Source organism: Acomys minous (genome assembly GCF_964271855.1).
Source record: "Acomys minous genome assembly, chromosome: 4".
NCBI classification, from domain to species: domain Eukaryota; kingdom Metazoa; phylum Chordata; class Mammalia; order Rodentia; family Muridae; genus Acomys; species Acomys minous.
Genome location: NC_140486.1, coordinates 75,364,385 through 75,387,859, shown reverse-complemented (window position 1 = coordinate 75,387,859; position 23,475 = coordinate 75,364,385). Strand labels below are relative to the sequence as shown.

General features: G+C 42.0%; 3 protein-coding genes across 7 annotated transcripts in view; all 3 read right to left on the bottom strand.

The window, feature by feature from the left end:
* ANKAR (ankyrin and armadillo repeat containing) overlaps positions 1-7,963 on the bottom strand; it is a 53,604-nt gene extending 45,641 nt beyond the window's left edge. For 2 of the 5 annotated variants that reach the window (XM_084780747.1, XM_084780749.1), the window contains exons 1-2: positions 4,933-7,742; positions 3,033-3,668 (exon numbers count right to left, since the gene is read on the bottom strand). In XM_084780747.1, coding sequence (XP_084636873.1) covers positions 3,033-3,633 — 601 coding nt within the window. In that variant the 5' untranslated portion in view covers positions 3,634-3,668; positions 4,933-7,742. Of the gene's footprint in view, positions 1-3,032; positions 3,669-4,932; positions 7,744-7,825 lie in introns of those variants that run through there. The other 3 variants (XM_084780748.1, XM_084780750.1, XM_084780751.1) reach the window with 3 other exon arrangements.
* ASNSD1 (asparagine synthetase domain containing 1) lies at positions 7,902-11,961 on the bottom strand (the record flags this gene model as incomplete). Its single annotated transcript, XM_084780755.1, has 3 exons — positions 7,902-8,243; positions 10,112-10,293; positions 10,510-11,961. The coding sequence occupies 3 exons, from the start codon at positions 11,959-11,961 to the stop codon at positions 7,994-7,996; spliced, it is 1,884 nt and encodes a 627-aa protein (XP_084636881.1). The 3' UTR covers positions 7,902-7,993.
* Positions 11,914-22,551, bottom strand: ASDURF (ASNSD1 upstream open reading frame; the record flags this gene model as incomplete). The annotated part of the gene is made up of 6 exons (XM_084779535.1): positions 11,914-12,053; positions 14,073-14,148; positions 14,829-14,882; positions 16,627-16,875; positions 20,325-20,447; positions 22,468-22,551. 6 exons carry the CDS (start codon positions 22,549-22,551, stop codon positions 11,974-11,976), a joined length of 666 nt encoding a protein of 221 aa, XP_084635661.1. The 3' UTR covers positions 11,914-11,973.
* Between the last annotated feature and the right edge of the window lie 924 nt (positions 22,552-23,475).

Below are 23,475 nucleotides of genomic sequence, written 5' to 3'. Positions count from 1 at the left end.
AAAGTTTGTGTTCTTTTTAATTACTGGAACTAAGAGAAATGAAAGTAAGATTATGGCTCTAAACTCCTACATTAAGAAATTCAGGGTAGGGAAAACCAGAAATAAATGACTTATAGATGCAACTCATGAGTTTGGTAAAAACAAGAACAAACCAAGCCCAAATCCAATAGATGGCAAGAAATAATTTTTAAAAATCAGAGCAGAAATAAGTGAACAAAAGCAAAAGAAACAATGTAAAAAAATCAACAAATCTAAGATCTAGTTCTTTGAAAGGTTAATCATGATCAACAGACACAACCAAATAAAAGAAAGAGGAGACCCAGATTAATAGAATCAAGGGTGAACAGGGAAATCTTACAACATATAACAAAGAAATCCAGGACATTGTAAGGGAATACTTTAAAAACCTCTACTCCAGCCAGGCGTGGTGGCACACCTTTAATCCCAGCACTTGAGAGGCAGAGGCAGGAGGATGTCTGTGAGTTTGAGGCCAGCCAGGTCTACAAAGTGAGTCCAGGACAGCCAGGGCTATTACACAGAGAAACCTTGTCTCAAAAAACTGAAGGAGGAAGAGGAGGAGGAGGAGAGAGGAGGAGGAGGAGGAGGAGGAGGAGGAGGAGGAGGAGGAGGAGGAGGAGGAGGAGGAGGAGGAGGAGGAGGAAAAAACCAAACCTAAAAGCCAAAACAAACCTCTACTCCATTAAATTAAAAAAAAAAATCTGGAAAAAACAACTGAATTCTAGATTCATGCAAACCACTAGGGTTAAACCAAAAGGTATGAACAACTTAAACAAATGTTTATTACAAACAAACAGATTGAAATAGTTAAAAAAAAAAAAGATCATGCAGGAACAGCTGGAATCACAGCAGTATTCTATCAGACTTTTAAAGACCTACAACCAACACTTCTGAAATGATTCCAGAAATAGAAACAGAAGCACTCCCACCACACTCCTCCAAAGCCAGTGTCACTCTAATACCCAAACCAGGTACAGACACAACAACAACAACAACAACAAAAATCTACAGGCAATATCCCTAATGAACATAAATTCAAAAATCTTCCATGAAATATTCAGGCATACACACACACACACACACACACACCCTATTACCCACCACTGTACCAATATACAATCATATACTAAAAAGATCACCCACCACTAATCAGAGATGGTTCAAAACTTGTAAGTAAATAAATGTAATAAATCACGTGAATGGGCTCAAAGGAAAAAAAAAATTACGTTTGATAGATACAGAAAAGGTCTTTTAAAATCACCATCTGAGAGACCAAAAAGAATTAAAATCCATATCTCAGGGTCACTGAGGCAAGGTTTCAAGAAATAGGCTTAAAGAGCCGGGAACGCCTGCAGGGAGGGCCGACCAAGCCACGTTCCCTCCCTGCCCACCAGAGATATGGTCACTGGAAAACCAGATCAAAGGGCCCCTGCCCCGCCTCAAGATCGATTCGCTCCCCTAGCAACAGCCAATTAGCACAGGATGGGGCATTCATCTGAAAACCCAAACAGGGCAATCCCCTCAGCAAAGAGGTGAACTAAAGAGATCAAAGGAAGTTGGAGCTGCGGTGGGTGCCTTCCGGACCTGTTTGCAGCCTTAGGACTGGACCCCCTTCTTTATCTTTACTTGCCAAGCTGGGACCCCCTACTCGGGGAAGGCTCGGAGGGAAAAGGGCCTTTCAGTTGATGAATGGATAGTAATAAACACGGTACATCTGTTACAGTAACATTCTGTTCAGCTGTAAAGAAAAATGAAATTGACAGATAAATGGTACTGGTAACTACTGTGTGTGGGTAATCCAGACACAGAAAGCAAAGCGCTATTTTCTCTCTTATCTGTGGATCCTAGCCTCGAATCTTTTGATCTGAGTATATAACCCGCGGTATTAGAAAAAGTCAGGAAAGTACAAAAGTACTATGGGAGGGCAGTAGGGAAAAAGAGTTCCAGAGGGGAATAGTAGCAGAGAGGTACAATGGTGTGTGTGTGTGTGTGTGTGTGTGTGTGTGTGTGTGTGTGTGTGTGTGCACGCCCATGGGGCAGGGGCTTAACTGGAGAAGAGATAGACAAATAACCCTAAGACTATCTTAAAAAGCCGCAGGGCAACATATTTTATAAGCTTGCAGTATGTACTATATATACATGTGTGCATATGTATGGGGGCATATGCATGTATATGTCTTTTTTGAGTTATACCACATGAGGTGATTAATACTTCCTCTAAGAACCATGCATAATCAGAATAGGACTTATGCACATATGCAGCATGCACAGGGCCTACATGTTCAAACCCGATGGGGTCCCATCTCTGAGACAGGGAAGTGGACATGGGCTCTATCTTATAACTAAGAAGATATCTGTAACTGATATCCACTTGCAAAGAATAAATTACTTTTCTCCAATGAAGTCACACTGAATGTATTTCCAGACTTCAGGGTAGGCCCCATGCCCAGCACATAATGAAGTCAATAGTATTGTTGTAGGCTTTCTATTATATTGCTTTGCTTGGTCATTTTTGCCTATTGGTCTTTTGCTTACATATTACTGTTTCTGATTTTGCATTTTTGTAGGGTTGTATTGTGTGTATGTGTGTATGTGTGTGTGTGGGAGGGGGGGAGAGGGGAGTTTCTTAAGCTTTTTGTCATTTGTTTTGTTTATTTCATTGTTTCTTTTTTCTTTCTTTCTTTCTTTCTTTTTTTCTTTCCCGAGACAGGGTCTCTCTGTGTTAGCCTTAGCTGTCCTGGACTTGTAGACCAGGCTGGCCTTGAACTTACAGCGATCCATCTACCTCTGCCTCCTGAGTGCTGTGATTAAAGGCGTGCACCACCACACACAGTTTGATTTTTTTTTAAAGAGAGAGCAAGAAAAGGGGTGGAGTTAGGGAGTGAGGACAATCTGGGAGGCGTTGGAGAAGGGAAAAAGTATGATCAGAAAATATATTTTATGAAAAGTTTATTTTCAATAAAAAAGAAAGTGGCTTATAATAAATATAGTTAAGAAGTGCTAAACTCTCTTACCTGCTGAACTAAACTCAGAAAATATGTCTTTAGTTGTTTGAGGCTTCCCATCTGGATCAATGTCCATGATTGTACGCCACAACTCAGAGAATCTGGTTCGTTTCTCTTTGGGCATGTATATTCCATGCCACAGTGCTTTTAACATATAATCAATATGGATCAAGATTTGTCCAATTCTGGTATCATAATAAGCTGGAGGTAATTGACAAGAAGAACTCTGATCATAATTAGCTTCTAAACTGATTGAAGGGATTTGATTTAAGCAATAAATTCCAACGGCTAACTCCCTTAAGATCTGATGAACCTCCCTGTAGTCCAAGTGGGCAGTGGGGTCCACAGGAGTCAACAGGATGGCCGTGGAGAAGCTTACATTGTTTATTTGGCTCATGAGTCCACATGGGATGTCTAGTTGAGAACGGACATCATCCTTGGCAGCCAGCCAGCTGACGAGTGTTGTTGTTAATAACTCTTGCACTTCACTGCGATCGTATTTTTCAAAGAAAGCAGAGGCATTTCTGTGCACTGCTAAATTTTCCAGGAAGGTTTCTTCATCTTGAACTTGTTCAAATCTAGATATTCCTTTTTTTGATATTCTTAACATTTTGAATTAAATCTAGTTTGTCCTTTTTGAAGTTTCTGCAACAAAGGAAAAGACAAGCAATAATACTTGTCATGGCAATGGAGACGGATTTTTCTAGTATATGTACCATTCATCTTTTTGAAGTTAATCATCTCAATCTATACTTTTTTCAACTTCCAATTAATTGCATCACAAAAACTTAAATTTGAATTAAAGTACTTAAGGTTGTAAAATCTTAAAGATCAATCATGCTAAATGACTTTAAAGCTCCAATTTTCAGTGAAAATTTACTGAGAAATCTTCGGTGCTATATAGCATTCTGCCAACTAACCACACAGATGGTGGTCTTATAAGATTATAACATGTTTTGTTTGTGCAAGAACATTCTTCAGTGTTTATACACTGATGAAATAGCTTGACACACTTCCATCTGTCCTATTTACCTTTGTATTGCTATGATAAACACCATAACCAAAGGAATTTGTAGAGGAACAGGTTTATTTGGCAGAGGAAGCCAAAGCAGGCACTTGGAGGGAGGAATTGAGCAGAGATCATAACTGCTTACTGGCTCGCTACTTCAGCTTTCTCACTTTGCTTTTTTTATACACACATGTCCATCTGCCCAGGGATGGCAGCACCCACAGGAGGCTGGGCCCTTAAATGACCTTAACTTGTGTCACTTGGAATAAAAACCAGAACTTCATCATTACATAGCATATGGCATTATTTTAGAAAGACACGGTTTGTGTTTGAGAATGTATACTTCATTTTTCATCGAAAAGATTTTTAACTACCTCCCTCCCCTTTCCTTCCCTTCTTAGAAACTCCTGAGAGCCGCATGCCTCCCGTCTCTTCCCCTCCTCCGCTGAGCTGTCCTCCCACCTACTCCTTAGGGTCGGAGCAAATAAATGCTGCTTTCACAATAATAACTATTACCCTTTTTTGCATATCTTTGATGTTGCACAAGTAAAACACAGTACTTATTTTACTTGTTTAATGCCATCAGTCTCCATTATAGAGATTTTTTTTAAATTGCAGCCAGCACCAAAGTCACTTAGACCTTTTAAAAATACCTGTTTCTGGATCCGAGTTGAGGCAGAAAAATTGTATTTTGTAGTTAATTCTGACACTGCGTACAGAATCCAGTTTATGGGGGTATTTTTCTACTTCCTAGATGCCAACATGTAAATTTAGGAGATTACAGGGCATGACGGGGGCTCACAGTTTTCAGAACCACAATCCCGCTCCAAGACTTGTGATCATATTGTTAGCAGCGACCGCGCAGGAGATGGAAAGGGACAGGGAAAAGAGAAGGCCTACTTGGAAGTGATTTTGTCTAGGAGAGAGGAGCTGCTTCCGCGATGGTCCTCTAAGGTATTTGCGGAGCAGACAGCCGTTGCTAGGGATGGCTTCTCAATTGTTCTCAACCTCCCTACCAGAACCCCAGAGCTCGAGGCGTTCAGAGAAGCTGGGGGAGGGCCCTTCCTGTACTGAGGGCCAAAGCTGGCGAGAACTCCTGGAAAGCTCTTGAGCCTGGTAAAGCTGTCCTAGGGCCTCCTGCGCGCAGGCTGTGCCTCAGTTGAAGCGCGAGTGTGGTCTGCGCTTTGCGACCTCTGTACATGTTGTCCCAAGGCCACAGCCTTATGCTTGATCCCATGAGAACAAGTCCTCTAACCTCTCTCTAGATCTCAGCCCAGCCCCACGCTGTCTCTGCTACTGTGCATTTGCTTATAAAAAAAACAAAAAACAAAAACAGAAACCCTTGAGTGGCACGGGGAAGTGCCGGGCTCTGAGGGTCCCAGTCTGGAACCCTATTGCGCAACAAACGTTTACTGAACATCAATTATGAGCAAACCACCAGGCCAGAGGATAGAGACCACAGTAAAACCCCAAGGGCTTGCCAATGTGGTGTAAGATGTTGACAGCACCAAAAAGAAACGTTCATTCAGATGCCTGTGGAGTGACTTTAAAAAACAAGTCTGGGATATAAGTTATCCATACAAAGAGTGGCTGAAATGGCTCTTCCGGGGCAGGGTAGTGTTGTTGAAAGTTTGAGGAAAACAAACCATTGCACTGAAATCAAGGGACATGGGCACAAAATGAGTATGTAAAATTGGGTGGGACAGTGTGTGCTCCTGAGTTTATACAGATAACGGGGCTAAGATAGTAACAATGGTGGTCAGTGCAGGCTAGGTGGGAAATTTGAGGGAGGTAGGCTACTGGTAACACATTATGGGGTTTCAATGTACTGAAAAAAGTGTTAGGGTGACGCCTGAGTTTCTATCAGGAGCTACAGAGTGTCAAAACAAGATTAAGTTCAGCTGTGAACGTAATTCACCTTAAAGTACTAGAGAAACAAAGGTATGTCAGGCACATCTCTTCGGTATCAGAAGGGGTTTAAACATGGCAGCTGAGGTGAGACATACCAATTCATGTAAGCGTAAAGTAACTGGAGCCAGAAGGGTGGTTGAAATCACCAAGGGAGGGTATACTGTTGACATCCAGGACAGAAGCCTAGGGAATTTAACATTTAAAGGTCAGGGCTATATAATAGGATCCTGTCTCAAAAGAAGAGTGGAGGGATGGGGTGAAGAAAAGGAAGGGACAGGGGAGGGAAGGAAGGAAGGAGGGAAGGAGGGAGGGAGGGAGGGAGAGAGAGAGAGAGAGAGAAAGGGAGAGAGAAAATGCAGTTAGAGAGAGAGATGTTAGGATCAGCAGGAGAGCCACAACTGTCAGAAGCTAAGGAATCTGTTTGATGAATAAGGGAGGAGGATGGCCAACTTTGTTAGCTGCTGCTGCCAGGTCAGGGGAGTTTAACTCTCTCTGAACTTGACATTGAGCAATGAAATTCCTAGTGACTAGAGCAGAACTCCTATTCATTCAGGCATTATGCGTGAAACTGCATTTACCAGGAACTCAGGGCACAGGAAAGGCTTTGTCAGACTAGTCTGTCAGCCTCATAACAATTCTTTACTCCAAATCAAAGGGTCAGAAAGGTATTCAGCCCGAGATAGTCAACAGTAACGTTACAAAGTGATTAACAGTTCAAGAGTGTAGGAGTGATACTGACCTGTGGTGAGATCTTGATAGGGGTTAGGCAGGAGCTGGTCAGTTAGCTTTTAGTTTGCTATACCATACAGTGAGTGACAGAGAATGGCCTTTCGATGGGTAGATGGTCATTTCCATTTTTAGTGGCAAGAAAGAAAATGATGGTATACCTATAGTCATCTGGAAATCATGATGCAAATATACACCAGGCTATGACTCCAGGAAACCACTTCTACCTTTGCTCCTGGGTTCCACTCACCAGAACTCTTGAGAAATAAACTTGTTTAAGAGTTCTGATGCTGTGAAGGGGACAAGTCTTGGATGAATTAACTGATCTTTCTGTGAATGTTTAAGAATGGGACATGACAAGTAGATTTGGGGACCCAGAGAACGTTTAAGATGTCTTAAAAGGTCAAGTAGGAAAATGAGCTGATACGTGAATTAAGACTCAGAAATATGAATCTCAAACTGTTTAGCTACTCAAAATTTTGGTTTGGAAACATCAAAGCCCAAGCCAAGGCTCCTGAAGATAAGAGCAAATTGAGTTATTTGCAGATATGGCTCCAATGAAGGCCATAGGAGAACAATCTATCCATGCTTTTACACGATGACGTGTCTAATCCTACCCCGACTCCACCCCCTCTCTCTGAGCATCACTTGGGTGTTTTATAATCTAACTCAATTCTGACACTGTCAACCAGGAGTCAGTGCCAGGTGCCAGGTTAAGAGCTCAGTCCTTCAAGATTGGCACTTCAAAGGCCCTGTGCAAGTCAGGGCCCCTGCTCCTTCTCTCTAGCCACATGTGAACTGAACTCTCCCAAGCCTCCTCTTAACAGTGTTAACAGCCTGCTTACAGAACTCAGGAATTTACATCCAAAAGGAGGTAACACAGGAATAGCCAGATGAAGAGATGGGTAAGGCAAGGTACTAGGGTGGGAAAGCAACCTTCCATGCCCTCTTTACAATTCCATCTAAAAGCCCCATCATGCATTCGCAAAGCAGAACTCAAGTCTTTAAAGAGCTGGATGCTGTTTCATCTCCAGCCTACTTCACCCCATTTCTTGGGTGAAACTTCCAGAAAGGCCAATTGTAACCTTGCAGATATCTGGGCTTTCTTCTAAGAACCGCAATGCTGAGGCCATCTAGGGAACCCCACCTAACTTACCTCATGTGTTTGGTCAAAAGGAGCTTTGATGGGAAAAGTAAAAATTTACATAATGAACTGTGAAAGCACTACAACCCAAAATGAAACAGCAGTTGTTTATTTTTAGTTAACTGTCACAAAATGTTGTTATATGGTGGAATCATATTATGATGTAATTTTGAGAGGTTTCTAAGGTAGGATCTGGAGTCTTCCACATTTATCAGATGCTTTCTCGTTAGTTTTTTCCAGTTTTGCAATTCTAGATCCAAACTGTATGGCCCGTTTTGGCAGAAGGGCAGAGACTGGGAGACCAAGTTCCATAGCTGCAAGGCGTAAAATAAGCTTCTCACCAATTCCACGGGGCAAAGACAGGTCTACCTTTTCCCAGACTGGCAAGGAATTTAGGAAAGACACAACATTCTCATCCAGGAAAGGAAATCTAAAATTCATAAAAAAAAAAAAAAGCATGAAATAAAGATTGGAGACAATTCTCAGACAGACAGAGAGAACTGTGTGCATTGTCGTGTCCCTGTTCTCATGAGGCTTATGTGAGCTCCTGCCTGCCTGCCAAATCCTTTTAGGAAAATGCCACTTAACAGTTTCGCTCACTTTTTACTTTTGACAAAGGGCCTTGCTATGTAGGCCAGGTCTTGAACCCATGAGTTTCCAGACTCTGCCTACTGGATGTAAACTGCCATATCTAGCTCCATAGTTCTACTCTTCATACCATTACATCTTCCTGTCTCCTTAATGTTTAAAGATGTTGCATTTAAGTATGCCTTTACTATCATTAGAATTATGCTGTAGGTAAAAATAAACTAAAGATTTAAAAAGCATCTATGAAAGTGGCTTGGTCTCTGAAGACTTTAGGCCATCTACAACAGTATTAAACCATGCTCAGAAAACATGCAAAGGACTCAAATCCGGGCCTGGGGCCTCCACAGAGCACCACAGTAGACATGCCCACACACACAAAACCTCCACAGAGCACCACAGTAGACATGCCCACACACACAAAACCTCCACAGAGCACCACAGTAGACACGCCTACACACACAAAACCTCCACAGAGCACCACAGTAGACATGCCCACACACACAAAACCTCCACAGAGCACCACAGTAGACATGTCCACACACACAAAACTTCCACAGAGCACCACAGTAGACATGCCTACACACACAAAACCTCCACAGAGCACTACAGTAGACATGCCCACACACACAAAACCTCCACAGAGCACCACAGTAGACATGCCTACACACACAAAACCTCCACAGAGCACTACAGTAGACATGCCCACACACACAATACCTCCACAGAGCACCACAGTAGACATGCCCACACACACAAAACCTCCACAGAGCACCACAGTAGACATGCCTACACACACAAAACCTCCACAGAGCACCACAGTAGACATGCCCCCACACACAAAACCTCCACAGAGCACCACAGTAGACATGTCCACACACACAAAACCTCTACAGAGCACCACAGTAGACATGCCCACACACACAAAACCTCCACAGAGCACCACAGTAGGCATGCCTACACACACAAAACTTCCACAGAGCATCACAGTAGACATGCCCCCACACACAATACCTCCACAGAGCACCACAGTAGACATGCCCACACACACAAAACCTCCACAGAGCACCACAGTAGACATGCCTACACACACAAAACCTCCACAGAGCACCACAGTAGACATGCCTACACACACAAAACCTCCACAGAGCACCACAGTAGACATGCCTACACACACAAAACCTCCACAGAGCACCACAGTAGACATGCCCACACACACAAAACCTCCACAGAGCACCACAGTAGACATGTCCACACACACAAAACCTCTACAGAGCACCACAGTAGACATGCCCACACACACAAAACCTCCACAGAGCACCACAGTAGACATGCCTACACAGACAAACCAAATGTTTCAATGTGGGAGGAGAAACTCATGGTGGGTTTGTACAGCAAAAACCAAAGCCTTCAACTGCCTGAGCTTGGAAACACACCATACTACTTTCACTTCTATAGTCTTGTTTTCATCATGGTCCTAAAAAGAATTAGTCATTCTATCATCTTAGAACATGACTGCAAAGTTGCTTATTAGGAAGCAACTGCTCCCTGGCTCCTTCAGCTTTGTTCTGGACTTGGTTATAATGTAAAGTAATGTAAATGTTAAACATGTAACAGGAGTGTTGGTAATCCTGTTTTGGACCAGTTTCCAAGGAAAAGGAATGTGATGTCTCCTTTCACACTTTCACTAAAAAGCATTCAGTAATGAGTTACCTTGCTTCCTTTCCGTGATCACCAATAACTCTGTCATCACGACCAAGGTTTCTAGAAGAAATGCGACCCAGTTCCATTTCCATTTCCTCATTCAACCCTTCTAGACCAAGAGACTGAAAGCGGACCCGATGACGGGAGTAACCTGCCAGCTGCTCGTCTGCACCAATCCCAGTGAGAATCACCTACAGAAGATTAAAGAAAGCCAGGAACACGACAAAGAGGATAAAGAAAATAAGTTCTATTTTTCTCATAATGCCTAAAAAGTTACAGTCCTAACATTTTAGGAGGAAAACCACACGTCAGAAAATATCAAAAAACATATAATAAACACTGAATTAGAAAGGGTATTCAGTCAAAATTAGGTCTCAGAAACTCAGAGCAACAGTCCTGGAGCATACCTTTGCACTGCTCTTATAAGATCTCACAGCATCCTGGGTCACCAAGCAACCGATTCCTCTGGAAGCAAACCAGACAGCACAGCCAATGCTATCATCCAGAACTGTGTCCAATGGCTGAACTAAGTGACATATTCGAGCTCTTCTTAGTTCTTGTAGTTCTTCAAGAGAAACATTAATTTCAACAAAATTCCAAGTTCGAGAAGGGTTGACAGACTGTAGTTCCTTTAGTCCTGCTTTTCCTGTCACTCGGTCGGGCACCTCAGCGTCATCGGGATCCTGAGCCACAGCAGTATTCTGATAGGGCTCTTCAGAAGGGATGTTGTGGGAGTTTTGCTGTTTTCTTTCTACTTTAGGAATAGGTGGCTTGGTCTTTCGTTTAGTCACAAAAGCCACATTCAGAAGATCAACTGGCTCCTCTGAAGGAACATGACGATCAGCAAGGGCTGCGATCACCATTGAATCAACGCCTCCAGAAAACAGGATTGCAACGTTTGCTCTTTTACTACAAGATTTCAAAACTTCCTTTGATGTCAGGTTTTCTTCCCTAGCTAAACATAAGACTCGTCTCTTGACTGCAACATTCAGGACCTCAATGAACTGCTGGACTACTTTTTTCATATGTTCATCTTTAAGAAATGCATCAAGCATCTCTCTTGTAACTGGAACGCTGGAACTGTTCCTACAGTGAGTTTTCAATGGAACCTGAGGCAGCTTCTTATTTAAGGGAACAATAGGTTTTGAAAGGTACAGCTTGCCTTCGTTTGCTACCACTGATACACATGCTGGCAATCCTGCTAGAGTCCGAGTCAGATCATTAGCACATTCTTCAACAACATTCTCCTTAGAAACGTATTTCCAAGGGTATAATTTTAAAATCACACATCCGGAAACAGCAGCAGAATTAAGATCGATTTGGAAAATCCCACATGCTGGGACTTCTTGCCACTGGTCTGCAACTCCAGATATCTGGGCACCAACTGAAGAAAGGCAGAAACTCTTGCCCAGATTACTAAAATGCCAAAGCAAGCTACGCCGTCCAAAAAAGTCCCTACCAAACCATAAGGAATGGCTAGAGGCTTGATAATATATAAAAGACCAAGGACCTTGGACCTTAGAGAAGAGCGACAAAATATCAGACTCACTGCTACAGGCAGAAAGGCTATTAAACATAACCTGAGTGTCACTGTCTTCCGCTTCAACTTTGACTCCATTGAAAACTTCTCCATTCCATAAGAACACATTGCCACTTTCATCTTCCACAGGTTGGGGTGTCAGAACACCTCTCAAATGAAGAACATGACCAGAAAATAAGCACTGATAGTTAACATCAGATTTTATCAGCTGTTTACTACTATTGGGGCCCCGTCGTCTAAGATTATACAGTACATCCTCCTTTAAATCTTTACTGGAGTGCTCAACAGAGAAGCTTACGGAACAGCAAATGCCACACATGGTTATGTGAAGTCAAGGTGACTGTGTCTTAACTTTGGTTGTCTCACTGTTTTCTAATGCTTGGTACTCTTTTCTTAATTCATCTAAGGTATCTGTTAGGAGGAAGTGAGAAAAAAATATTGAAAAATTCAGAAATGTTTACCTATTAAGTCATAGACAAAACAGGCTACTTCTCAACATTAAACCATATGAGTAATAACTCACAATGCTTTAGTGACAAAGAATGCTGGTATTTTGGTAATAGTTTCTTTTCACTGAGTATTTTGGGCCAAGCATTTGGCAAAGCACTTTACATACACAATTTTTAAACTCTTCAAGACCTTAGAGCAGTATTCCTCAACCATCCTAATGCTGAGTCCTTTAATACATTTCCTTCTGTTGTGTGACCCCAACCATAAATTATTTCCTGGAACTTCATAGCTGTGATTTTGCTGTTTTGAATCATAATCTAAATATCTGATATGCAGGATTATCTGATATGTTACCCCCAAAGGGGTCTTGACCCACAAGTTCAGTTTTTTCAAACTTTTGTCAAGCTCTTAAAAATACATGTCTATCTTACTTAGCCACTATAACAAACACATCTTAAAGTTAGAAGTAATTTTTCTATTTCTTCAACTTTAATACATGTTTATGATATTTTTTGGTCACAGCCACCTCGTACTCCACCCTTTAGAGGAATTTTAATTCAGAACATGGCAGCTCTGTCAAGAGATCACATCCAAAGACCTTCTAGGTCTGTGTGATCCAGCTGGAATACAAACACAACTTTAATACAGGAGACGGAGGCAAGCAGATCTGAGCTCAAGGCCAGCCTGGTATAGAGCAAGTTTCAGGTAAAGAAAAACTTAGGTCCAGGCACGGTGGTGCAAGCCTTTAATCCCAGACAGTGAAGGTAAAGTTAGTTTTTAGAAGGAAGCACCCATGTTTGAAAGTGATGTTTAACTGAGTGGCAGAAAAGGTGGCAAATCAGAGAAGATTTGACAGAATAGGATACGCCCAACTCTCATGAGACGAGAGAAGAAAAGGAAGGGAGCAGCACAGAGATGAGGACAGAGGACAGAGTTTTACTGGGAGGTTGAATGGGAAAACAAGCTGGACACGAGCTTGTGAAGACAGAACAAGTCAGAAGATTAAAACAGATTGCTGAGTTAGTTTGAGGCCAAGCAGCGCAATTCAGGGGCCGAGAGAAGCCAGACTGAGTAAGTCAGCTAGGAAAGCAGTTACAGCCAGAAGAGCTGAGTTGAACCAGCCCAGAGCTCAGTAAGAACAAGAAAGGGTGAGCTTACTAAGCAGTAAGTCTCAGAGGCTGAAAATGTTCTAGGCCTAGGTTAGATTATACAGAGGCTAGAAGCTTCCAAGACTAGGCTTAGGTTAGCAGAAAGAGGCAGTAAGTAAGCCTCCCAGACACCAACTGAAGCAGTTGAACAAAAGTTCCTGTTAGACCACCCTACCCATCTCCTTCCACTGGGCCATGGCATTCTACCAGGAGCCACATTCCTGGGAGAATACCCTCTCCTCGCAGCCGTCAACTGCCAACAGCTCCGTATCAGTTCAGCTCTCAACCTTCCTCAGAGAAATCTCATTTGACAGTGGATGGCAGCTAACACAGAAAGCCACAACTAGTGCGAGTGCAGAGAATGCGTGACGGCGGAGTGCTCGATTGTAAATCGGACATCTACATCACACCTCGGGGATCACAGCACAAGGGGGACGGGGAGCCAAGAAGACCATCACAGCAGCAACGAGGGACAGCTGCAAAACACTGTCTTCAGACCTGCGGGAGCTGCTATGACTGTGAGCTCTCGGCAGCTGTGGCTGGTTGCCCAAGATCAAACCAATCAAAACCCCAACTCCACCCCAGCTGAAGAGCCTTTTTAAAAAAAAACTGTACACAAGTTCTGAAGGCTAAATGGAAACAGATCACTGTTACACACACACACACACACACACACACACACACACACACTCACACACACACACACACACACACACACTCAGATAGGGTTTAACTGAGGAACCATTACGAATTCTCACAAAAAGCCTACAAAAGGTTTTTCTATAGCATTCCATATATAACTCAAAAGAGAACCAAAAAGATGACTACTCACTTTTGCTCTCAGAAAACATTTTTGTTCGATCTGCAAGAAAGAATATGTTGCTGTTCTGTTGCTGCTTGTATACTTTCTGCAAAAGAAATTTACATTATCAGGATGTGACTTGCAGAGTGATGCTGAATAGAATCCTATTATCACTTATTCTTCAACTTCAGGAATATTCAGAAGAATAATTTTTCAACTATAGACAAATACAAAGTCACTCAATAGTCTGCCACCCAGGAATGATTGCTTGGATAGCATGTGCATTATACCACTTTACTTTCAGCAACAAAGGCGATCCTAGCTACAGGTTTATGATTTACTTTATAAATGAATAATACATGGGGACCTTTTCTGACTAATGACGATTCTTTTTCATTACCACATGGGCACAACACTATAGTTCGTTGCTGTCTTTAGATATTTACTATATTCAAAATCATTTCTTCATTTAAGATGTAATTTTTCACATTAAACCTAAGCATGAAACAGTAGCTAGTTTATGAACACATTCATTAAAAGGGCATTAAACAGGGTAAGTATTTGGAATATTAAAGTTTTCTGTGGAAAAGGAACTAATTTGTTCTTTTTGTTAAACTTTAAGAGGGAAGGGTTTTTCAACTTTGAGATCTATATGTGCCTACTGAGATCTGTATATTGACATATACAGAAAAATAAACTAGGATGTTAGAATTTTGTATTTAGCATAAATGATCTAACCTGTAATTTTAATATATAGTATACTATTCGATTCCTATAGTAACTTACCCGATTCTTCTTCAGGTTAGAAAGTTCATCCACAATAATTTTTTGTTCTTTAATCTATTAAAATAAAGAAAAACCTAAAGCGTAAGTTTTCGAAGTATGTTTAGTGAGGACATTTTTTTAAAAAAAAGATTTATTTAGTAGTATGTATACAGTACTCTACCTACATATACACCTGCACACCAGAAGAGGGCATCAGATCACATTACAGATGGTTGTGAGCCACCATGTGGTTGCTGGGAATTGAACTCAGGACCTCTGGAAGAGCAGTCAGTGCTCTAAACCACTGAGCCATCTCACCAGCCCCTAGTGAGGACATTTTAAGTCACTGCTTTAAACCTAGATATGGGCTTGGGTTGGTCATGGACTGCCTGTATAAATGAACACTGTAAAGATGCAATGCACTCAGTCTGGGCTCAGTAGAAAACAGCTGGAGAAGGAAAACTGACAAACTTGCCAGGGGCCAGTTACCATATGGCTCACACCTTTAACCAAAGTAAGACACTGTCTACTCAAACTAACACCACTCCTTTACTTAATTTTGTGGAGTCTTGCTGTAGATTAAAAGAGAAATAAAATGAATGTTGCTTTCTCCCTTTCCCAACAACCAGTGGTTTTTATGTATATACTAGATGACAGCCAGCCATTCAGATAAAACAAATGGTACTGAATGCCCCTACCTGGGTGATAAAACATCGGTTTTCCGCCCTGTATCGCTCTTACTGCATACCAAGGACTGCATTCTGCTGCTCTCATTAAGCTAGGTTTGTTCCTGGCCATCAGATGAATGTCTGCCTAGGCACTAACTCTATGAAGTGCTCACACATAAGTCTTAAGAGACTTCTTATAGTGTTGGCCAGAGTATTCTGGAAACTCACGCCTACCCGATGAGTGTGCACTCCTATGTCTCCACACTGCAGAGGGGAGAGGTGTACTAATGAACTACCAAGCTACATGGGTGCATCCTCCTTGAGATCCAAGTTTGCGTGTACAGGGTTTTTATGCTCATTACAGGAACGACAGGTATTCATCTCACTTTAGTTGGCACCACACAACACTGATACAGCGGCAATAAGGCCACTTACCGAAGATGTCCTTTTGGGGGGGGGGGGATGTAGAAATCAGGACATGTGATACCTGAAAAGCCTATACCCACACCCCTCCACTATACATGTTTAAAGATTTTGTCTGTAACTGTACGTTAAAATTAATGGGATAGTTCAGGCATGGGGGCGCATCCCTAAAATCTTGGCTATTAGGCAAGGGCATAAGGGATCTGAGCTACTTACGAGACTCATTCCATAGGAACAAGGGAAAGAAAAGATTAATTTACTAGGGTCCTATTTGCCCTCGCTGAGTGAAGAGCAGATGAGTGCTTTTAGAATCACTCAAAGCTGGGTAGCAGGCAGCTGAGGGCAACCAGTTCAGCAGCTTCTGCCTGGGTCATTGTATCTGGAAGAATCCAGGCAGATTTTTAAACTTTCGTGATGGACGTCAAGGATGGCGCCCAGGCGGGTGCATGGCTAACTGGATGAAGCATAACCACTGAGCAACGGACCTATGTTTGAAGAGGGGACAGCGGTGCAAAAGCGTAACGAAAACCTCTGCCCCAGCGTCATCTCTGTTACTCTCACGGGGCAAGCGTCTATGCCTCCCTGATCGCAAGTCTGCAGGAAAGAGTGAACACCAGCTGCCGGGTGCTGAGAACAGTCGGGAGGAGGCAACTGGGCAGCTGCGGCCCCGGAACCGCCGCCCACCGTCCCGGGCCCGGCCCAAGGCGCTCCCCGGCGTCCCACCGCACCTTGTTGTTAAGGGCCGCGGTCTGCGCAGCCGACGTAGGGGCGGGAACCGAAGCGGCGCGGTCGTCGGGGCACACGCCGCGGCCGGGCATCTCCACCCAGCGATGTATGGCGGGAGGCTGCGCCGAGGAGGAAACGGCCGTCAGCAGGACCGGAACTGACGCGAGGCCTCTGCACTGGACCTCGCCCCTTCCGTCACGCCGGCCAATGGAGTTCCGACATTGACGCCTGCGCAGTGGCGGGCGAGCGCGCTAGGCGGGTAGGGGTTAAAAAGGCTAAGGGTAGCGTAGTTGTACGCATGCGCAAATTGACGCCGAATTGAGCGTCTGCGGAGTTTATCAATGTTCTGTGTCGTCCCCTAGCGGATCTGGTGTTGTTAATAATAATAATAATAATAATAATAATAATAATAATAATAATAATAATAATAATAATAATAACAACAACAACAATAATAACAACAACAACAACAACAACAATAATAATAATAACGCGTTCTCACATCCAAATAAACTATGAAAGTAAAAATAACAGACAAGATAAGAATCTGAGGAACGGAGTTCAGATACTCTGTGACAACAGTGCTGTGCAGAGTTGTCAAGGTTTTTTGGCAACTTGTGAAATACAGCTTTATATGAAGCTAAACATGAATTTTGTATTATTTGTTCCATGCAATATCTCTAGTTTGAGAATAGGCAAGAGAAATTAATGAGCTCTTTCAGCTGATCTAGCTTTGACATTCTGCTGACTGGGTGTCCACAGAGGTGTAAGAGGGCAGCAGAGACTAACTTGTGGATTTTCTTTTTGTTCAGATATGGATAATTTGATAAACTAGAAACCTTCACAGGTTACGATCACTTGTACTGTAAGTCAATAATCAGTAGTGTGTCTAGCACTGTGGTTTTGGCATTTCTTTATTGATAGAATTCTTGGGTACCCTTTGATTGTGTTGTAACATCTCTTATTCTTTAGTGAATTGACTACAAGTTTTGAAATGCCCAGGTGAACTGGTAATGGAGACAACCTATATGGCTAAAGGCGTGTACATCGTGAGTTAAGCCCATATGCATGCCCCTCACTGGTGCTTCCCAGTATATCTCAAATGGTTATAGAACTAAATGTAATTTTTTTTTCTGTCTCTGGTTTTTTTTGTTTCTTTGTTTGTTATTTAGACCTTTGTTTTTGTTTCTGATTTGCACATCCCCGCTAAACTATTTCACACTGGAAACAATGATGATAGAGAATTGAGTTTAACATTTTAACCATCTACTGACAGCTGCAGGATGGCAGATATCTTTTAGAAGAGCTATGGTAGATAATTCAGTTGTCAACTACTTTGGGCCCATTATAGGAAACCAGTTCCTGGAAATCGGGGCTACTGGTTCTGTGTGTTTCCACGTTTACTCTCAGCCTGCGACTGAAGTTCTGAACTGAAGCACTCAGGTCTCTGTGTCTGTGTGTCTGTGTGTCTGTGTGTCTATATGTTAGAATGCACACTACATCTCACTATGTGAATGTCAAACAATTTCCTACTTTGGAGCTTATTAGTAATTGTTATTCATTGATATTTTATTAATTAAATTCATCGTTTGACATTTTTTGCATGTGTATACCACCCTGTGTACCCGTTCTGCTCTCCACAGATCTGTCTCACATTCAAAGGATTATTTTGAAGATCAAAAATATCTGTGTAGTGCCAATTATTAGTCTCAGGCGCAAACTAAGGTCCATAGAAGTGTGTGAAAGAGCAACTCAATGATAAAACAGAAAGATACTGGGGGTGTGAATTGCTTTGGTTTATTTCATATTAAAGATACATTTTTTTCCCCAGTAATTTTCAACATGGTTAGAGTGTCCATAGCTAATGGTTTACAAACATATGAGGGCATTTTTGGTTGCCACAATGATGGGAGGTTTTTAATTAATTCTGATAAAATTTAGTAAGGTAAAGTGGGAGCCACTTGTAAGGTGACAGACTGAACCACATTCTGCTGAGTGGATATTTTTAAGGTAGAGAACTAGCAGACCACAGTGCAATCAAAGTAAGGAGATAGTGTCAGGCATTGTATAGGGTAGGAGTGGGGCAGACATAGGAGTAGGAGATAGTGTCGGTCATTGTATAGGGTAGGAGTGGGGCAGACATAGGAGTAGGAGATAGTGTCAGGCATTGTATAGGGTAGGAGTGGGGCAGACATAGGAGTAGGAGATAGTGTCGGTCATTGTATAGGGTAGGAGTGGGGCAGACATAGGAGTAGGAGATAGTGTCAGGCATTGTATAGGGTAGGAGTGGGGCAGACACAGGAGTAGGAGATAGTGTTGGCCATTGTATAGGGTAGGAGTGGGGCAGACATAGGAGTAGGAGTGTAAAAGTGGGGACAGGTAAGACATAGGGTTAAGAGTTCTATCCGAAGGTAACTGAGCTCAATATACTGAACTGTTGTTGACCAGAGGAGCTCTAGGACCTGTGAAAGGAATCACTGCATCCTCACCAGAGGCATAGGGGGAGGGGTGCAGGGACTTTGCCTAGGAGCAAAGCACTTCAATTTTCCACTGCAAAGAGGGAAATGTGCAAGTACTAGGTGAGAGATGATCACATCTTTTCTTCTTGAGGTAATAATATTACTGCTGGAGCCTCACTTCAGTAGTAGGGTATGAAGCTCAAGTACCCCACTTCCTGCTGCCATTGTCTCTTGAAGCTCTCATGCAGAAGGGTTGAGTATGAAGTGAGTGAATGTCAGAGATGAAACAGAAAGCTGCCCTTGCTCGCAGGGTCCTGACAGTGTGTACACCTCCTCAAATTCTCACCCTGGATGCCCCATGCTTTGCCCTTATCGCCACTCTGCTCTCCTGTCAGGGTAATGCGACAGATTTCATTGTTGGTGATTCTATCTCACAATCTAGTGGTCAGAGTCGCTTGTGAATAATACCAGCGTAAGTCATGCAAGCTGCCCGTGACTGATATACCTCAGCATCCCAGACAGCTACAGAAAGATTGATCAAAATTAGCTTCTTTTATGTTTCTGTTACATTACTACCACTGTCTACTTACCTTCCCAAAGATAAAGGTCGAGGTTCACATGTGTAGGTCTGTGTGAGTGAAGTAGATGCAGTCATCTCTACAAGTTGGCTGTCACTAAAAATGGCTATGAAATGTTTACTGCTAGAGGAGTTACAAATACCAAGCTGGCATTTTGATGCCTTTAGAGCATGTAGAATGTGTTCTCCTGAACGAACTAACAAAGACAAAGTCTATGTGATGCATGGTGATAACCCTACAAATTCAAGTGGTATTTTTCTTCGTAGAGTGTGTCATTCTCAGGCAGAATTAATTATAGCTAGGGCAATTTTAGCCTAGTTCTGACTGTTTGTAGTAATTAAGTTTTTATCAAATCATCAGTCGAAATGTATTTATAACCAAATATAATACTGCCTTTGGGGGAGTCTTAATTTCTTGTGTGTGTGTGAAGCAACTAGGTAGGAAAATTCTACTGTATTGGTAACAGTGTAAGTAAGCAAGCTACCTCAGTTTACCTGGGTTTGCTGGCACATTCTGTTTGACTAAAAAAGAAAAAAATCATTATTTAATAACTGTTAGTTTGACCTAGAAATACAAAATAAAACAGCACATGACTATGTACCTGAGCTCCAAATGACTTTATAGCTGAAGCTTGGTGTGCAAGGCTAAGGTTGAATTCTGTACGACAGAAGCTGTACTTAGTGCTAGCGTCATGTTCTTATCATCGATGTGGCTGCCACTGCACTTGCACTTATGCTGCGGAGACCTGGGAAAACAGTTGTAGGGTGGCTTTTGCAGGAGTGCGATCTACAGAGAGCAGTGGAAGAGGGAGGGAATTTGGACAAATAGAACATGGGAAACTTTGAAAATTTAATATAGTTTTTCCATTGGCACTAATATTTAAGCTAGTTGTGATTTTACTTGGAGACAAATGAATAAAGCTGAGAACAACTAAATGGAGTCTGTGTGGTTTATATCAGTCATGGGGCTTTAAAACAAAAGAGTTTAGTTCAATTATTTAAAGAAACTTTTATCTGGACTTAAGTATTTGTGTCACAAGAGTCAGAAGATCCTCACCCCCTTTTTATTGAATTCAGTAATTTTCATTAATAAATTTTCTTTTTATAATTCTAATAATGAAAATATTATGCTATTTAAGAAATACAAGGGAGAAAAGAAATATAAGGAAAAGCATATACTATATGACTAACCAGAAAGGAGCCCATTAGGAAAGAACTATTCTTGCTGGGAATCACAATCATTCATGCAGTCAGTTTCCTGCCCAGTTGAACACAGTCTTAATAAAAACCCTGGCGATGTGGCTGAGCACTGTGGCATGCTCATGTGACCACAGCAGCCGGGAGGCAGAGGCAGAGGATCTTTTCCTATTCTTTTCAGTGAGCAGAGGTTTATAGGATATGAGTACTTTTGGCATTAAATCTAAGAAATTGTTAAAACATGATCACAGCACCTTTTATCTTGCACATCTAGAAGTATAGTAGTTTGAGATTTCACATGCAGACTTGTTTCTGAAATAACCTAAAAAGTACATTTTGTTTGAGAGAACAAGCAAGAAATTCACAAAGGGCAACAAGATAGTAATCTGGACAGATATTCAATATATTTATAAACACAGAGTGACATTGCTTTAAGAATAAAGACAGGGGCTGGAGAGATGGCTCGGAGGTTAAGAGCACTGTCTGCTCTTCCAGAGGTCCTGAGTTCAATTCCCAGCAACCACATGGTGGCTCACAACCATCTATGATGAGATCTGGCTGGCACCCTCTTCTGCTGTGTAACCATATATGCAGGGAGGACACTGTATACATAATAAATAAATAAATAAATAAATATTTTTTTAAAAGAATAAAGACAGCTGCCCATACAAACCTGGGAAGCTTCTGAAAGACTCACATCTATGTATTTACTTTTAGTTGTTGTCCTAGAACCTGTTACAGCTAGTTCATTTATAAGAAAAATGCAAAGCTCTCAGTCATTACTTCTTACCAGAATTTTGTGAATATTATAGAAACTTGGCTGGATTGCCGAGGGGTGAAAGGTATGGAGAAAGAGAAACTACCTTCAAAGAGGAGGGATACACAGGCTTTAAAAGGCAGGAAAACTTTCTGGTCATTCTAAGAATGGTGGTGGAGCTTAAACCACATGTGGGGTAGCAAGGCAGGCGGGCTTAGAGGAGGAGCAAGCATTCTGAGAGGACAGCCTGTGCAGCCTGGAATCGGGAAGAAATGTGATTAATCGCGGAATAACAAGGCCAATAGGTAAAGACAGTTCATTAATTGGGAAAATTGCAGGGAATGGTAGACAGTAGGTAGGTGGAGCCAGAGCCCTGGACACTCCAGCAATACTAAGCACTCGATATACACAACTCTGAGGTGTTTCTTATTTTTTTTCATGGGGAATACACAGTCTGCATATTCATTTTACACACAGTCGGATTTTCCACCAGAACACACTCCACGCCTAAAGGAGAGAAGAGGGTCAAACTCCAACAATGAGCAAAGTCTACTTGGCTCAAGTAAACTAGTTGAAAAAGGCCTGTAAAATGTCAGAGACGCGAATCAGCCAATGGAGCAAGGAGTAAATACATACATACAACAAAATCTACTCATGGCTTCCAGTCTCCAACTGTGGCAGAAAGGCCTGATGATCTCCTGCTCCCAACTTGTACAGAAATCTAAGAAAAACTACGTACAATGGGGAGAGAAAAAGAGAATGGCAGAGATAAGGAATGCCATTTTTTAAAAAGTTTTTTTTTCTTCGATGGGACAGAGTCTTGCTATGTAGTTCAGGTTGCACAAAAACTTACTGTCTGGCCCATGGAGAACTTGATATAGAAATCTTCCTTCCATAGCCTTCCATGGTCTGGAATTACCAGTATGTGGTGCTGCATCCAGGGAGATAAGGTGCTTTTTTAAATAAGGGAACAGAAAAGAAATCAGTTAACTTTTCTATGAGTGAGAGCTACGTCAAACATGAGACTATTGGTGCCTGTCTTCCTGCTCTGGGCTTACTTCACTTAACATCATATCCTGCGCTTTCATCCATGTCACAAGTAACAACTTTTCCTTCTTTTCTTTTCGTTCTTCTTAATGGATGAGTAGTATTATACAGATTTACATACCATAATTTCTTTAACCATTCATCAGCTAAAGGATAAGAACATCTAGTTATGTGTTATTATGAATAGTGCTACAATAAACGAAGAAGTGTGTCTCTTCAACATAGTCATTTCCGCTTGTTTGGATATATGTCTAGTAGCGGCCTATCTGGGATCATATAATAGTTTCTGGCTTTAATTTTTTTGAGAAAACTCACTACTTTCTTGAACAATAGCTGTGGTAAATTATATTTACACTAGAAGTGTGTAAGGGCTCCATTTTCTCAACATCCTTGTCAGCACTTGTTTTCTTTATCTGTTGATAGTAGTTTTAATTATTAAAAAATAAGATGCCAGGCACAGATATTAAATGAAGAAGTTTATTAAATGGGCAGGGGGAGAAAAGGAAAAGAAGGGAGGAGGGGTACCCCAGGGAGAAACAGAGAGACAGAGACAGAGAAAAAGAGGAAGAGAGAGGAGGAGGGAGAGAAAAGGTAAGAGGGAGAAAGAGAGGGGGAAGAGAAAGAGAGAGGGGGGGGACAGAGAGGGAGGGAGGGAGGAGAGAGAGAGAGAGAGAGAGAGAGAGAGAGAGAGAGAGAGAGAGAGAGTCTGTTCTTTTATATGGCCCTGGGTAGGACCACACCCGGTGGCAGGTAGGCAATGACATCACAGGTAGGCAGACTAAAACAGAATCCTAACATCCCTCCCTTTTCCTAT